The 16,002-nt window shown below is 41.5% G+C and overlaps 1 protein-coding gene across 2 annotated transcripts in view; it reads left to right on the forward strand.

The window, feature by feature from the left end:
- The first annotated feature begins 669 nt into the window (after positions 1 to 669).
- The window catches only part of Npsr1 (neuropeptide S receptor 1), a 209,838-nt gene continuing 194,505 nt past the window's right edge, over positions 670 to 16,002 (forward strand). The window contains exons 1-2 of one of the 2 annotated variants that reach the window (XM_021172302.2): positions 670 to 770; positions 815 to 1,050. In XM_021172302.2, the coding sequence (XP_021027961.1) occupies positions 904 to 1,050 (147 nt within the window). In that variant the 5' untranslated portion in view covers positions 670 to 770; positions 815 to 903. Of the gene's footprint in view, positions 771 to 814; positions 1,051 to 16,002 lie in introns of those variants that run through there. The other variant, XM_021172303.1, reaches the window with a different exon arrangement.

Consider the following 16,002-nt stretch of genomic DNA (forward strand, 5'->3'; position numbering starts at 1 on the left):
CAGGATATTTCCCTAAGTCATGTTCTTTTGTGATAGAGAACCCCTATCAGTTACCGGGGGCAGTAAAGCAAAGGTTGGTCTACATGGCTCACAGATTGGCTGTGACTGTAAAGAATCAGGCTTGTGGCTTTGGTTATTTCAACCTCAGGTCCTAGAGAATATTTAAAACTGAATTCACAGCAGTCTGTTCTACAGTAAATCGTGAGCATTCTGGAAAGGAGCAGAGGAGACCACACTCACGAGATGAGTTCTCATAGGAAACCCCTAGTCATATTATGAGACAAACACAGACTCCTACCTCCGAGTAAGGTTTCAGTAGAATCATGGGTACTGTTTGCTTACATTTAGTAAATCAAAGTGTTATATTGCTAACTGAATGATGAGATGAGAATTCTATGTCAGAAAGTGATACTAGCTGAAACAAACGCATAACTCTGACAGCTATCAGAAGCACAAACATGACCTGAATTAGTGGACCAGCTAAATATCCCAATTGCTCCTTATTGGAAACTGGAGCAGAGATAAAGGTCTATCACACAAGTTAGGAAAGCACACTGGACATGCAAGCCCATCCAGGAAACGTGAGCAGGGCCTTGGGGTGTCCCCGTAGGATGCGGCTACACTGGGCAGGTCTGTGGGATGGTGAGGGCTGTGCTGGCTTCAGGATCATAACTGCAGAGGAGAGAGCAAGCAGCACGTGGATCTTTCTTGTCGTCAGGCAGAACACTTCACTGAGGTGGGCTCAGGGAGGGCTCTGTGCCTGCGTTCTGGTGAGCAATAGCCAGAAGCCTTGAGAGGCAGAAGAGGCACTGAGCAATCGATCAGCAGCTGCTGCCCCGGCTAACTGAACTCTCTCATCCAGCTGCAGGTGCAGAGACAGTGAGACCTGACCCTGCCTGAGCCATGCCAGCTAACCTCACAGAGGGCAGCTTTCATGCCAACCAGACTGTGCCGATGCTAGATTCTTCCCCAGTAGCTTGCACTGAAATTGTGACGTTCACTGAAGCACTGGTGGCTGAGGAGTGGGGCTCCTTCTACTCCTCCTTTAAGGTAAGTGCCCTGGCTTTAGAGGCTGGAACAGGTGGGACAGGAGAGAGCTGTGAGAGTCTTAGCTGCTGCTAGGGAGGATTTTTATCTTCTTTCTTTTTCCTCCTTTATTTTCTTTTTTTTTTCTTTTTCTTTCCTTTTCCTTTCTTCCTCTCTCTTCCTTTTTCTTCTTCTTTCTTTCTTTCTTTCTTTCTTTCTTTCTTTCTTTCTTTCTTTCTTTCTTTCTTTCTTTCTTTCTTTCCCTTGTTAACTAAGGAGAGGGGAATCCCCCAATCTGGTAAGTTTAAATAAGCAGAATTCATAGTTTTCAAAGCTCAGTACTGTGTTTTTTTAAGAATGCAGATGTGAGATGTTTTTGCTGTTTCTGTATAAATTTGCAACTTGTCAGTAACACTTACCAATGCGATATTTCACTCTCCGCTCCACTGGCAGAGAGCACTATAGTTAACCCTAGAGTAGTGCATGAAGAGTCTGTTTCTAGCAAAAATAGCAAGTTTTCATTATACATTTTTCCTCAATGCATGATCATTGAACTATTGTGGGTTTTTTGTTTCATTTAGTTTTTGTTTTTGAAACATCAGAGGTTTGGAAAGCCCTATTCATAGTGCTGACACCAAGAGAGAGCGGAAGGCAAGGAGGCCCCTTCTGTCTGTCCTGTGCCTTCTCAATGAACATTAGTCAGAAATACATTCTTTGTCGAGTTGTTGATGGTAGTGTTTGCCCAGGTTGCTGCTTTGAATAAATAAAATTAATCTGAATTTAGTGAGTTTCATCCCTGCAATATCAAAGCACCGTAACTCTCTAGTTAAACTACTATTGTCCCATGTTTTCTAGAAAGATCTAGTGGACAAGAAAAAAAATCGGGTGTCTAGAAAATATGAGCTTGCTGCTTCATACATGAAAACTCTGGGTGGTGGGGCCATTTCATGCCTGCCTGCCTAACATGCCCCGCGTAAGTCATTCTCCTAGTCACAGTCTTCAGCCTGCCCTTCCTGGCCAAAGAAGAATTCTTCCAGTCACTGCTGTGCTTTGCTGGTATTGCTGATAGTTTTCTGATGTTCTCGAAATGGTTTGGCTTTGCAGTTAAATTCATGATTACTGTGATATCCACTCTCTACTCTCTGGTTCAATCCCTGCTCCCAACTCTTAGAATGAAACTTTCAGCTGGGAGCTTTCCAGGGACTCACACAGGCTTTTTTTTTTTTTTTTTTTTTTCCTTTAGTGTGGAGTCTCAGAGTGAATTACTGCTGACTTCAGTAGACCCAGTCCCTTAGACTCACCTAACTTGCACACGCACATACACACACACACACACACACACACACACACACACTTGCTTAGCACACCTCTTCATTATCACCGACTAGCGTTTGAACACTGCCTTTTCTGAAACCAGCCCGCGCTCCAGAGTGGATCTCAGCAGGCTTCCTGTGCCCAGGATCCTTGGGCTCTGCAGTACCACTGCCAAGTTGCCTTTGATGTTTATGAAACATGACAGCAAGCATACTGAAGAGACTGCACAGCCCCCCAAGATATAATAATCAACAATAAGGCTATGGTTCCAAGGCTCAGGCAATAACCATTCTCTGCTGAAGGCTCATTTACCATCTTAAATTCCACCTGAGGAAATGTTTTGAACACCCAAACAAATCCCTGCACCCTGGCTCTCCACTACTATTAGCACACTCGTCCTGAAGATGTCATTGTCACTAGACACTGGATAATTGCACCCTCTGTTTCATTCCTGAAGTTGGGCCAGTGGCCAGTGCACAAAGAGAAGCAGAAAGGAATCATGCCCATTGAGCTGGGAGCAGTTCAGTGTTCTGTTTCATTTGTGAGAAATTTATTTATTGGCTAAAGCAGAAATTTTCAGGTACACAAAAATGAGGGAGGGGGGAAGCCTTGGCAACCTAGCCTCAACCTTAGTAGAACTTTATTCTGTGGCTGCCTTGAGCACAAACAGTTCTGTTCCAGTGTTTATACAGAAACCTGCCTGTGATCCAAACCCTTCTTAGCTGGGCTTCCTTTTGTGCCACATAATTCTAATGTAAAATGCCAAAAATGTGCCCAATTTACTACTCCCTAAATGTGTCCCTTTAATTCATATTGCCTTCAGAAAAAAAGCAGTGAAAGAACTATAAATTAGAGAAGAGTGAAAGAAAATAAATAAACCTTGATAGGAGTCCACGTGGTAGAAATTCCAACAGCCGTTGCTGAACAGCCACTTGTTCAACTTCGTGCCAAAGCCAATCTGTGTGGCTCCATGGGCAGCTCTTGTCATTCCCACACTCGTGGCATAAGCACTTGACTTCCATCTTGGTCTGGGTTTATCTAAATTCTGCCTGTTCTTTAAGGTTCAGCAGGGGTTGTTTCCCCCCAAGTACCTCTCACACCTTGTGCTCCTCAGGTTCTTGAACTACATCTCCTCTTGTTACTTCACGGAGCTGTCTCCCACTTCTGCTGTAGTATTTGCTGAGGGATGTGCTATAGACCCTGAGATCCTTACCTTGGTTTCACAAGGTCTTTTCTAGAGACAACTGATAAACAGCTGGGGGCATGAACAATGTATAGCATTCTTCTGTCATCAGTTTCCATTGAAATGGGCAACACAACATTGCCTTTATCCTTGGAAGAAGTGGGGGAACCTGGTGAGAGACCATTCATTTTGCCAGTCCATCCTCATCTGAACTCACTGAACTCACCAAAAGGAAAGACCACATTCACCCAGTACCCACTTTGTTTCAAAGCCAATGGGACTAAAGTCAGTCTTGGATTCCCATGTCTGAGATTCTATCAATAATGGGTCTTCTTAGTGTTAGGATAAGTCCTGGAAAATTCCATCCACCCAATCATAGACTTAGGTTGTTTCAACCTTCTTAGGCCATATCTCTAGATCAGTGTTATCATTTCTGGTCTTATCTGACACAAAGCTATGTTGGCAGAAGACACAGCATCCCTGTATCTGGCTTTCTGGCTCTTTTTATCCTCAAGCTTAGAACCTTTCAATTTCATCCATTTCTAACCTCCTCCCCCATTTTAAGTTCAGCTCTCAGTGTCCCACCCTTCTACATTCTCTTAAGCATGTCAGACTCCCCCGAAACTCAGAAGGGCAGTCAGGTGTGAGCCTACCTCCCACTTACCTCCCCAATATCTCTGTGTGTCTATCTCTGTGTGTCGACACGCAGTTGTTGTCTGGGGCTTTTCAACCAAGGCCTTGGTGAGCATCAGTCTTAGTGTGTTTCAGCTTGCCGTTCCCTCTCCCTCACAAGTCACATCCACTTCAACTACCATGGTTGAGAAGCTATAGTGTTGAGAGATTATCTGAGCTTTGAGAACCTACCAGTTTCAAGTACCTTACACATTATAGCATACATAGCTCTGTCCAAAAACAAGACACAGGCAAAAACCTTCACACAAAATCCTTTCATCTTACAGGTGAGCTTGTTAGCATTGTTTCTGGAACTTAGTGAGTGATGAGACATCTACTTTAAAGAAAGTGGGAGGGAGATATATCTGAATCATTAAATTAGCTAAATTATAAAATAACACAAATCAAACTCAGTGTTATTACTCATAGGTAAAGAGGGGGGGATATGAACTAAGACTGTTAAACATTACCTAATCGTGATCCCCCATCAAGCTTCCTTCAGTGAGTACTTGGAAATAATATGCAATTAGCCTAACTATTGTTTGCATGTAAATGATTGCTCCCTCCTTGCTAAGGGGATACAGTTGATCACTGTGTGTGCCCACTCTCTCTGCCCTGTTGTCCTGCTGGCAGTTTTTTAAACACGACCTTTCCCCCTGTTCTCACAAAAGCAAACTGTAACAGAACCTGCCCCAATTAAGGACACAATGCAGCCAAAACTGCTCTTAAGTTTCTATCATTCTGCAAGCTCTGTTGAGTCAGACAGCTCCCTTCTAAGACCCTATCTGTCTGCCCTGTGCCAGCATTTCCACCTTTGTAGCTCTCAGTTCGATACCTCCTGCTGATTTTTTTGCTCCTCTGAAAGCCCCACTTTACCTATTGTATTCCCTATAAGCCCTGGTGTCCTCATTGTCTACCTTAAAGCCCATCATGTACATTTAAATTCTCTAATTGGTTTTTCTCAGTATGTCCACTTGAGTTCTCCAGTCTAATACTATGGCTGTCCCTAAGGGGAAGCCTTATTTAGCACTACTCAGGCAAATGTCTATTAAGGTTCTGTTCCTTCCTAATTGCTTCTTCTACGAAGACTTAATACACCAGTGGGTCAACCCTCCACTCTGGGTGGACTTAGTCATGCATGCAGTCAGTCCAATGTCATTTCCTGTAAGACACAGGCATTGTTGATAGCTTCATAAGGATGGCATACAATTTGACCAGCTATTTACTAGTGCAGGAAGAGATGGCCTTCTGTCAAATTTTTCTGCATTATTGATAAGTTGAATATCAAGAGGCATAATCTTAATTAATTCAGAGTAAACTTAGTCATTGGGAAGATTTCAGTCCAGGGAGGATTTTCTAAGGGACTGGCTGTAAGGACTTATCTAAGTTCATGGACAGCCTCTTTATATCTACAGAAAGCATGATAGTGGTTGGGGCCTTATCCTACCAGGTTAGCATCAGGGTAAAAGGGCAATTAGGGTTAAGAAAGGAAACATTCCATTGACCCTCCAGAACATTTATCCTTTTCTGGACCACTGTCTGGCTCTGACTCTGGAAAAGGGGCTGCAACATTTTGTGATAGTTCCTTCAGGTTCCTGGTCCTTGGATCTCTCCTTTTCCTTTTTCTCTGCTGGCTAAATACCCATAACCTTCTAGAGAATGGAAATTTGACATCATCTCTAGCCAGCTCTGGGCTGCAGGAAACTGTGGTTCTGTCTCTGCTCCCTTTTCTCCCAACATGTCCGTGTTAAATGTAAATTGTCATGACATCTGGAGATTCTAGAGCCTGATTTCTCCTTTTATCGTGTGGCCTCCTCACATGCCAGACACCTTCTCATTCAGTTCTCTCTCCAACCAGGAGAGGAAATGCAATTACTCTTGCCTCACATCTCATACCACACACAGTCCAACACTCCTGTCTCTTCAGCCTCCTTCCTGGGTTGGGAAAATTACTTCTTGTGGTATTCTCCCATATTCATTGCTAAGGCTCTCTGATGTAAATGATCATTGCCTTGGCAATGTGTGTGTGTGTGTGTGTGTGTGTATCTGTGCACATGTGTGCACAGGGCCTTTAAACCTATTTATTGAAAAATATTCTATATTATTTTAATTTTTTCTTATAATATATTTTCATCATGTTTTCTCCCCAACAATTCTAGACTCTCCCTACCTTGTTATGCACCTAACTTTCTGTTATAACTCTCCTCTCTCTCTCTTTCTCTCTCTCCTTCTCTCTCTCTCTCTCTCTCTCTCTCTCTCTCTCTCACACACACACACACACTCACACACACACACACACAAAGTGAAAATCAAAGCAAGCAAACAAAAACAACAAAACAAAAAATAACAAAGTAAAATAAAACAAAAATTACTCCTTTAAAAAAGCACAGAGTCAGTTTTGTGTTGGCCAACTACTCCTGGGCCTGCCCTGGAGAGTGGTTGATATGCCCAGTTGTCTTAGTCAGTGTTCTATTGCTGTGAAGAGACACCATAATCATGGCAACTTTCATAAAAATAAGAATGTAATTGGGGCTTGGTTACAGATTCAGATGTTTATTCCATTGTCATCATTATGGGAAGCATAACAAGAAACATGGTGGCCTACAGGCAGACAAGGTTGTAAAGTAGCTGAGACTTTGATATCCAGATCCATAGGCAGCAGACAGACAGTGGGAGTAACTCAGGCTTTTGAAACCCAAAAGATCATCTTTGCTGATCTGCATACCAGGGGCAGTCAACTGAGAATCCTTAGCCAGGCTGGCAGGAATGAGAGGTTTTGTGGGGCTTGGGCATGGTCAGAAGGGCCAAAGTGTTACAGCTCTCTGAGGGGAAACCAAAACAAGGTGAGCTTCCAGGCCTCTTATGTGGCCAGTACTGCCCAGAGTTGGTGGTAGGCAGTGAAATGCACCAGGCAGCTAGGAGCCAGAGCCAGAGCCAGAACCACCAGGCAGGAAGTGGCTGCAGTTAAGCAGGCATCCAGCTTGTTGGGCAAGGTTGAGATCCAGGATGAATGCTTTGGGAGAGAAAACTCTTAGATGATCTTCAGTGAAATCCCCATGCACTTTATTTCTTGTAGACAGGAACAGTATCAACATTTTTAGGGTGGAGTGGGATCTAGGGGTAGATCTTCCCATTGGCTCAGTCTGAGATGTTAGGTGCCCTCTATTTGCATGGGGATGGACTCCAGGTGTTGTCCCTACATAATTGACTGTCATGGTTCTTCTAGTGGGATTTAGTGGTCATGTGTTCCAGGACAGGTACCTGGCTGGGAGCTAGTTTGAACTCTTGCTGCTCTCAGTTTTGAGTTTTATTGGGGTTCTGAACTTTTGCTACAACCTTATCAGTTCTTCTGTCTGGTGGATGCCCCACAGATCCCCAGTGACACAATTCCTCCAACAAGACCACAACTCTTAATCTTTTCAAATAGGGTCTGATGACCAAGTATTCAAATCTATGAGCCTATTGCCATTCTCCTTCAAACCACTGCAACAGTGACATTTCATTGATGCAAATGGATTTTCCCATTTTAGGCAGTATCAATTACAAATAGCTTTCCAGTTAGGATGGGACTTTGAAGATACATTCTTTTGCAGTGGAAAAAAAATCATGTCTCTTCAAGCTGTTTATAGTACTCCTCATGACATATTCAGATGCTCAGTACTATTATATTGTGTATTGGTACAGTCAAGGTTATATACCAAGGGAAATGAGTACATGGGCTGTATTTGGGAAGAAGCACATCAATTGATGCTTCAAAGCATCATCCCAGCATCCTGGAAATAACTTCCTGTTTGTACAGTGGGTGGTAGTTTCTAACTACAGCTATAGACTCAAATGAATGAGAAGGTCACTTTGGTATTTTTATTTTAGTGAAATTTAGTTTCTCTGTATTTCATTCATCTCACTGCAAGGAGAGGTAACTGACTCATCAGCAGGTCCAGTGATGTTCCCACGTTTTCTCCTTCATTCGGTGTCTAGAGCAAAGAATCTGAGAGCACAGGCCCTGTTGTTGACCTCTCGGAGACTCAATTCACATGTTCTCAGTGTCTATGTGACTAGTCTGTTTAACCCTCCTCCAGCGTTGGTTTCCTCATCTGATTGAAGCTTTACCAGATGATACTCTGTCAAGAAAGTTAAGGGATAAAATGCTTAAAAGCTTTTAAAAAGCATCAATGGCTTAAACAGTGTTTAATTTTAGCAACTATAGTATTAGGACATAATCCTTATACTATCTCCTGATACTACCTACAGGCCTATGATCTGCATGGAAGAAGTTTGGAGACCCTGGGGAGCCTGGAGCATGCCACACTGCTTGTCAGCAATACCCCAAGTGTGTGTCTAGAGATAATGTCTGGTGTCTGATAGCATACATCACTCTTTTTCTTTTTGTTTTAATTTTAATTAAACTATCAAAATTTTGGAACAAGATACAGATATATAGGGAAGATGCCATTTCTTACTTTTTCATTGTGTTATTAGCTTAATGGTCACTCCATTGAGGGTTCTTGGCTCAGATGAGAAGCTCTGTCTTGCTCATAAAGTGCATGGGTCTCTACTGTAGGAAAAAATGAGATTTTTCTAGGCTACCATATAGCAGAATTACATGACATCATAATACAAGTATAAAAGATAATTTCTTTTTCCCCCACTTAAGCAATATGGATGCCTACTTCACATATGAATACAGTTTTCTTGGCATTTTACAGTTTGTAAAACAACATCCTTTTACGGCATTCAAACTTCCTCTTGGCTTTTAGAGATATGAAAACAGCATTCATTTTTTAAACCAGATGTGAAAATGAATACTGAGAAAAGTTGCAGGCAAAGGGACCCCCAAACAAATGAATACCATAAAATCAAAAGGGAAATAGGATTCCCAGCTGATATCAGGAGAAAGTACATACTGCAGAAATGGGAAAGCAAGACTAGAATCTCAGTGCTCTAATATACCTCATGTTCTTTTCTCTCACATCACAGTGGCAAGCAAGCCAACCTGTAGTTACATTTTCATGCAGCATCCAGAGAAGATGGTCCTCACCTCCTGCTGGTTAAAGGCTGAAATGATTCAGGATTTCACAGTGACCCAAGTGGATCAAGAATCCGTTCATGGTGGGCATGGAAAATATACTTTCCACACATCTCTCTGCAGGCTCCAAAGATTTACTCATTCATGCAGAATATGACCCAGGTCTTTCTGACCTTTCACATCTCCCCAGCCACCCTCTGGGATCCTCTTCTCACTTTTTACACATGTACCAGGTACCTCCCTCTTCCTGTATCTTCTGATATAACTCTGGACTCTGTTGACCCCTTGCTCTTCTTTGAAGAGTCACTCAGTGTCCACTAGCATCAGTATCCCACCACTGCAAAAGCACTCACTGTCTGTAAAAATTGATACTTTCTCTGGACTGCACTCTGTGCAAGCACTAGAGAGCCAAAGAGGAGTTATTAGTGCACTAAGAGGCAGGTAAACTAATGCAGAAACTGAGGACATGTTATTAAAAGAGATTCTCAGCTCTTTGCTAAGACATATAAAAAGATAAAATATGCTTCCTTATTAATCAACTTAATATATAACCTTAAATAAATATCATATCTAAAATTAAGTCAAAGGGTAGTATTGCAGAAGCCAGTTAGTCAGGCTGTGTTGTTTCCTTTCCATTTTGGTGAGTGTCTTTTGTTCTACTAATTAAGAATCACAGATAAGCTTAACTGGGTGTTATGCTAGACACTGGAGGTACAAAGTTGGATGAAACAGGCACCTGACCCTGGGGCAGCTCTGTCTACCTGGGGAGACAGACACACGTGATAGCCACTTCTGATGTCACTTTGAAAGAAGATGCTGTTAATTAGATAAAGCAAAGCAAGGTGCTCAGCAGGATCATAAGCATATAGTCCAGAAGTCCAGAGAAAGCCAATGTTCTGCCTAAGAAGCTGGGTCTAGGTAGAGGAGAGAGGAAAGTGCTTGGCTCATGTGGTCCCTTGTGCTAATAATCATTTGGTATTTTCTCCCAAATGAGAAGAACTCTTTGATGTTTCATTAAGAAAACATGTTAACAGTTAAGACTGTACTTTGGAGCATTTAATCAGGATAACACTGAGATCCAGGGAGAATGCATGTGGATATGAGAGCTTCATGCTCAGCCACTCACTGAGAGTGTGAGATTGGAGAATAAGAAGCCACAGGCATTGGGGTTTGTGGAGGGGAGGTTTCCAGGAGTGTGGGCCTGCCCTGGAGTGTGGTTGATATACTGAGTGGCATTTTATTGGACAAAACTGATTTACTCTTTGCCAGCAAGTATCAATTACAAGCTTCTTGATTAGGGTGGCAGCCCATGTCTCCTTCCCTTTCTCAAGGCTAGGACTCGTTTTGACTTGAACTGGTGCAGATCTTACATGTGCTTTCTCAGTCACTGCGAATTCATATGTGTTTCAGTCTTGTGTCTGGAAGACACTGTTTCCTTGGAGTCATCCATCATCTCTGATGCTTACAATCTTTCTGCCTCCTCTTCTGCATAGATCCCTGAGCCTTAGGAAGAGGAGTTTTGATGAAAATGTCCAATATAGGATTGAGTATCTCACTGTCTGCACATTTGTGGATCTCTATGTTGATACTCATATACTACAAGAAGAAGCTTTCTTTGTGTTGATTGAGGGAGGCACTAGTCTGCAGAGTGCACACAACAAAAGTTTCAATAACAAAAAAACCCAAATGGTTGTCATGGCTATGGATAGAAAAGAAGGGAATACCTTGAAATAAAAAGCTCAGAGAACTCTCCCTACATGATACAATTGTTCTATATTTTGATTTCAGTAATTGTATAAATACCAAAACTCACAGAGCTGTACATTAAGAGGGTTACATGGCTTTTGCATAAATTATAACTCAGTAAAACTTTTACATAGATTAATAGCATGAGTAATTTTCACAACCTGTATTTTATTTAAAGTCATAAATTCTGAGTGACCATGTAGGGGAAGCATGGCTCAGGCTCCATAGGGACCTATAAGGAGACATTAGTATAGAACTAACAATGGGAGGAGCTAGACAATAGATGTGGCCCACAATAATAAGTGTCACAGGGCCATAGGGCATTGTTTAAATAGTCCCTCCTCCAACATTTCCTAACAAGGACACATTTTAATGTTCCCTCTGGCCTAATGGTTTGCTTCTCCTCAAGACATGTACATGTTGTACATGTACATACTGTGCTTGTCCTGTGTCAGCTTCTAGAAGTGGTGCTCAAGACATCTGTCTCTGTCTGTGTGCCCCCTCTGAAGAGCTGTGCCTGGGAGTCTTAGAGAGTGAGCGAATCCTTTCGTGGACTCAGCACCGTGCTGAAGGTCACTTGACAAAGAATTCTGGGGAGAGTTCTGAGTTCTCCCAGGGTCCTTTTCACCATGTTTTACATGAAGCCTATCATATGTACATTTCCTCAGAAATTTTACAATACATTATGCAATAAGGATAAAAAATGATGCTGGTTCTGTGAACATATGGGACACATGAATAAGGTTGATAAGAATGCAGCATATTGGATGGAACACAGGGCCTCCAATAGAGGAGCTAGAGAAAGTACCCAAGGAGCTGAAGGGGTCTGCAACCCTATAGGTGGAACAACAATATGAACTAATCAGTACCCCCAGAGCTTGTGTCTCTAGCTGCATATATAGCAGAAGATGGCCTAGTCGGCCATCAGTGGGAAGAGAGGCCCCTTGATCTTGCAAACTTAAATGCCCCAGTACAGGGGAACGCCAGAGCCAAGAAGTGGGAGTGGGTGAGTAGGAGAGCAGGGTGGGGAGGGTATAGGGAACTTTCAGGATAGCACTTGAAATATAAATAAAGAAAATACCTAATAAAAAATTGGAAAAAAAAAAAAGAATTCAGGATATGAGCCTGGAGAAGGAACCTGGGAAGGGACAAGCTCCTGTAACCAGCTTTTCACTTGTCCCTAGAGTCAGCTTTAACTCACTCCTTGACATTTCCCCTGAAAACTCATCTGAATTTTCTTTACCTTTAATGGTGCCTTGGTGTGAGAAAACTGGTTGGAAAGTCTCTGAGGTATCAAATAAAGGTTTTCCTTTATCTGAAAAAATAGACGGAACTGGTTTGTTGCTTTCCCTTTATCTTTCTACCTTGAGCTCAGATACAATGTGTGCAGCTGCAAGAGCCATTCTGGAACCAAAAGAGGAAAAAAACTAAAGAACCCCAGAGATCAAGGGCAGCTGCAATCTGCCTTCAGGTTTTTAGCTATATGAGGAAGAGCAAAACCACTTTTGTGTAAGTCGTTTTATAATAAATGGACATTGTTTATTTTTAAGCTAAAAACTTTATTGCCATAAAAAACAAGTGAGATGGAGATGTTGCATTGAAAAAAATGGAAGCCTTGTAAATGAAGCAGAGAGCCAAGGAGGCATTTTGGGTGTTTCACGGTTAGGCAGTACAGAAGAAGCTGGCTCTGTCTTAATCTGTTAGATTACAAAGGGTTCCGCATAGTTTGTATGTATCTGAGTAGGAATAAAAGGACTCATCTTCCCGGGGGAGGAAAGGCTTTAAAGTTTCAGATGAATTACTTAAAGGACTTAATTGGGGACAGTGAACATAACAGTGGCTCACTTTTCCATTATATCTTCCCAAGTGAAATAAACCAAGAAAATTTAGCTTTCCAGTTTCTGAGGACAGGCAGTCTCATACTGTGCACTCCTGAGTACTTTTCAGGGCTGTTCAACCAAGTTTTGCAACCCTGACACAATGCTCTGTTCTGGGGGGAGGGCTAGATGTGGCAATTCTAGGCACAGCATTATTACAGGGGAAAAGAAAGAGGCCATCTTGGATGAGTCATGATGACTAGTTTCTGAGATAGTCTCAACAAGCCCAGAGCAGACGACAGGTGGAGAAGGTGTGATGTTCCATCAAACACGTTTCTTAGATCCTATACATCTGGATACCCAGCTTACCATGTTCTCTGCCTTTTGCACCTGTGCATCTCAGTACTCAAAGATTTTCAAGTTCACTGCCCTCCCAGATTCTCCATATATTCATCTGAGTTCTCTGCTTTTCAGGTTCTATAATGCTTCTGACTTTTCACCCACTCACCAGCACTAACCCAGTACAAAAGCAAGCAGAGAAATTCCATGGAACTCCTTCCCTCTTCAATTCTGTCTTAGAAGAACCTTCCCCTCTAGGGGCAATAGGTGGGGCAGAGCAGGAGTAAGAATTGAGTAGAACCTTCAGAGAATCCCAGGAAGCCAGGAAGGTTCCTCCTTTCTCTCTCAAGCCACTCTTTTGCCAGTGTCCCCTAGTGGTCTTGCCACCCTACCCATGACATTCTGTTTACACTTTGCATGTTTGGTTAATCCTTAGTTTTACTTTAATCTCCATTCATAACATTAAACACATTCCTTAATCAACCAATTGCAAGCATCAAAACCATTCTGAATAAATTGATTCTGTTCTTCCAGAGTCTTACCCTATGGCTTATTACCTGAACTTGAGAATTCCATTCATATACAGATATTAAATCTGTGTTTGTTCAAGAATATTGTTCACCCAATTCACAAGTTGATAAATAATTGAAAGGAATATTGTTTGTGCTCTAATGTAGCTTCCCTCTGATCATCTCCTCCTATAGATTCTAGCTTCAGGCAAGAAAAGCAATCAATACAAAAGAAGACACTCTTTGGCTAAGAATAAATTTTATTAACTTTCTAACAATTCAGTATTTTTGAGGACTTTTTGCTTAAATTGAGTAAATATGCAAAGGATATTCAAGAACATAGAAACTATTACCACATAATAAGACTTAAAAATAGTTTCTAGAATGCTAATTGTACAAAACATGCTGTCCCTTCTATTGATCATTTGATTCATTCCTTCATTGATCATATTTAAGCTAAGTTAGGCTGTGTTAACATGCAATCCCAAACCACCATGTTATAATGTCTATTTTCCATGTCAGCCACACACTGTAACACAGTGATAAGAGAACTCTGGTGACTGAAGTCTCTCAGGAACCTAGTAATGGATGATCCACCCAACCCAGACTTCTAGAATCGTAGATCAGGGGAGGAGAGAGAAAAGAGGGGAAGAAATGAAGAAGACTAAAGAAGGAGGGAAGATGAGAAAAATTGGAATTTAGTAACAAAGTAATCCAAACACTGTTAAATGAAACAGACATGGCATTTTTCTAGAAAATCCCCCTTGCTCAGACCCCTTCAAAACTTCTCTACCAGCTCAATGTACCCTAAGGTTGGACCACACAAAAGAGAGGAGCCTATAAGACAGGGATAACCTGGAGAGTAGAAAAGAACTCAGGAGGAAAAGCTGAACAGGGAAAACAAAGGGAGTTAGGAACTCCCCCATCAGTTATCAGTAAATATTACTTAGCATCACAAAGTTAGTACAACAGGCCTAAGATCAATAATGAAAAATGTTTTGTCCTGAAAAGGAAATATTGAGGCATATGTCAATTTAATAATACAAAATTGCCAAAATAGAGAAAGGAATAACTATTTCTGTCAATAAAGTTAGGGGGAGTTGGGCAGGTGTGTGATGTCTCTAACCAAAGGAAAAGGTAAAATCATGGATTTGAATTTTTACAAAGTCAATAGAATAAATATTGAAGATAAACAAAGACTGCCTCAGCCTATAAAATTTTAAAAAGAAAATAAAAGCTAAGAAAATATACATTTAAATATACATACTGAGTCTGATGATTCATAGTATATGTGACCAATATAACATCATGAAGGTCTTTAAAAAATGAAGTTCTTTAGGAGAAAATGTGGAAAACATGAGTAAATATATTTAATACAAGCTAGAATGTAGGGAAATGTATCAGTAGCCTGAATAATAAAAGTTCAGTCATAAACATGAAACCAAGTGGACAAGAGTAAAGAACATTAATATTTAATTAACAGCAATGCTATCAGCATTCTCTTACCTTTGGGAAGATTCTAAAAGTCTTCTGAATACAGGTGCCTTTGTAATAACAAAATCTGACTTCATCTGAGTTCTCTGCTTTTCAGGTTCTGTAATGCCTCTCCCTCTCCCCCTCCCACTCCCCCTCCCCCTCCCCCTCTCTCTCTTTCTCTTTCTCTGCCTCCTTTTATCTCTATCTCTATCTCTTTATCTAGTTCTATATCTAGTTTTAAATCTATCTGTATGATTTATTAAATTGGCTTTGGTATGAGTAGTTCAGTAGTTTAACACTGGCTGCTTTACCCTGGAAAGGCCAAGGACATAGTTGTTTATTCATTCAAAAGGCTTGATGTCCCATATGCCCAATCTGGTGCTAGAAGCCTGAGGAATTTCTAGAGAATTGCTGGGTTCAGATTTAATATCATCAGCAGCAACAGCATAAATGAGTTTGCTGGGGAGAGTAGGGGCAAGCAGGCAAAATGCAAAGTTTCTTCTGTGCATGTCCTTTGATGTGGATTAACAACGGAAGGGGCCACACACAATTAGAGTGGTCTTCTTGCCTCCCATATGAGAGCAGGGTCCATGTCATCCCAATCCATCCCACCATTCCTTTACTATACCCTGAACAACTCATGATCTTGCATTTGAACTGCATACTTTAAAACTCAAGGCTTCAGACTTTAGAAGAAACAAAAGACCTTAGAATTCCTCCCATATCTTTATCCTGGGTTCACTGTTACTCTTCTGTTCTGTCTTATAGTAACGTGATGGTTTGTATATCCTTGGATCAGGGAGTGGCACCATCTGAAGGTGTGGCCTTGTTGGAATAGGTGTGACCTGGTTGGAATGGGTGTGTCACTGTGGGTGTGGGTATAAGATCCTTACC

The sequence above is a fragment of the Mus caroli genome, chromosome 9 (genome assembly GCF_900094665.2).
Source record: "Mus caroli chromosome 9, CAROLI_EIJ_v1.1, whole genome shotgun sequence".
In the NCBI taxonomy this organism is placed as follows: Eukaryota; Metazoa; Chordata; class Mammalia; order Rodentia; family Muridae; genus Mus; species Mus caroli.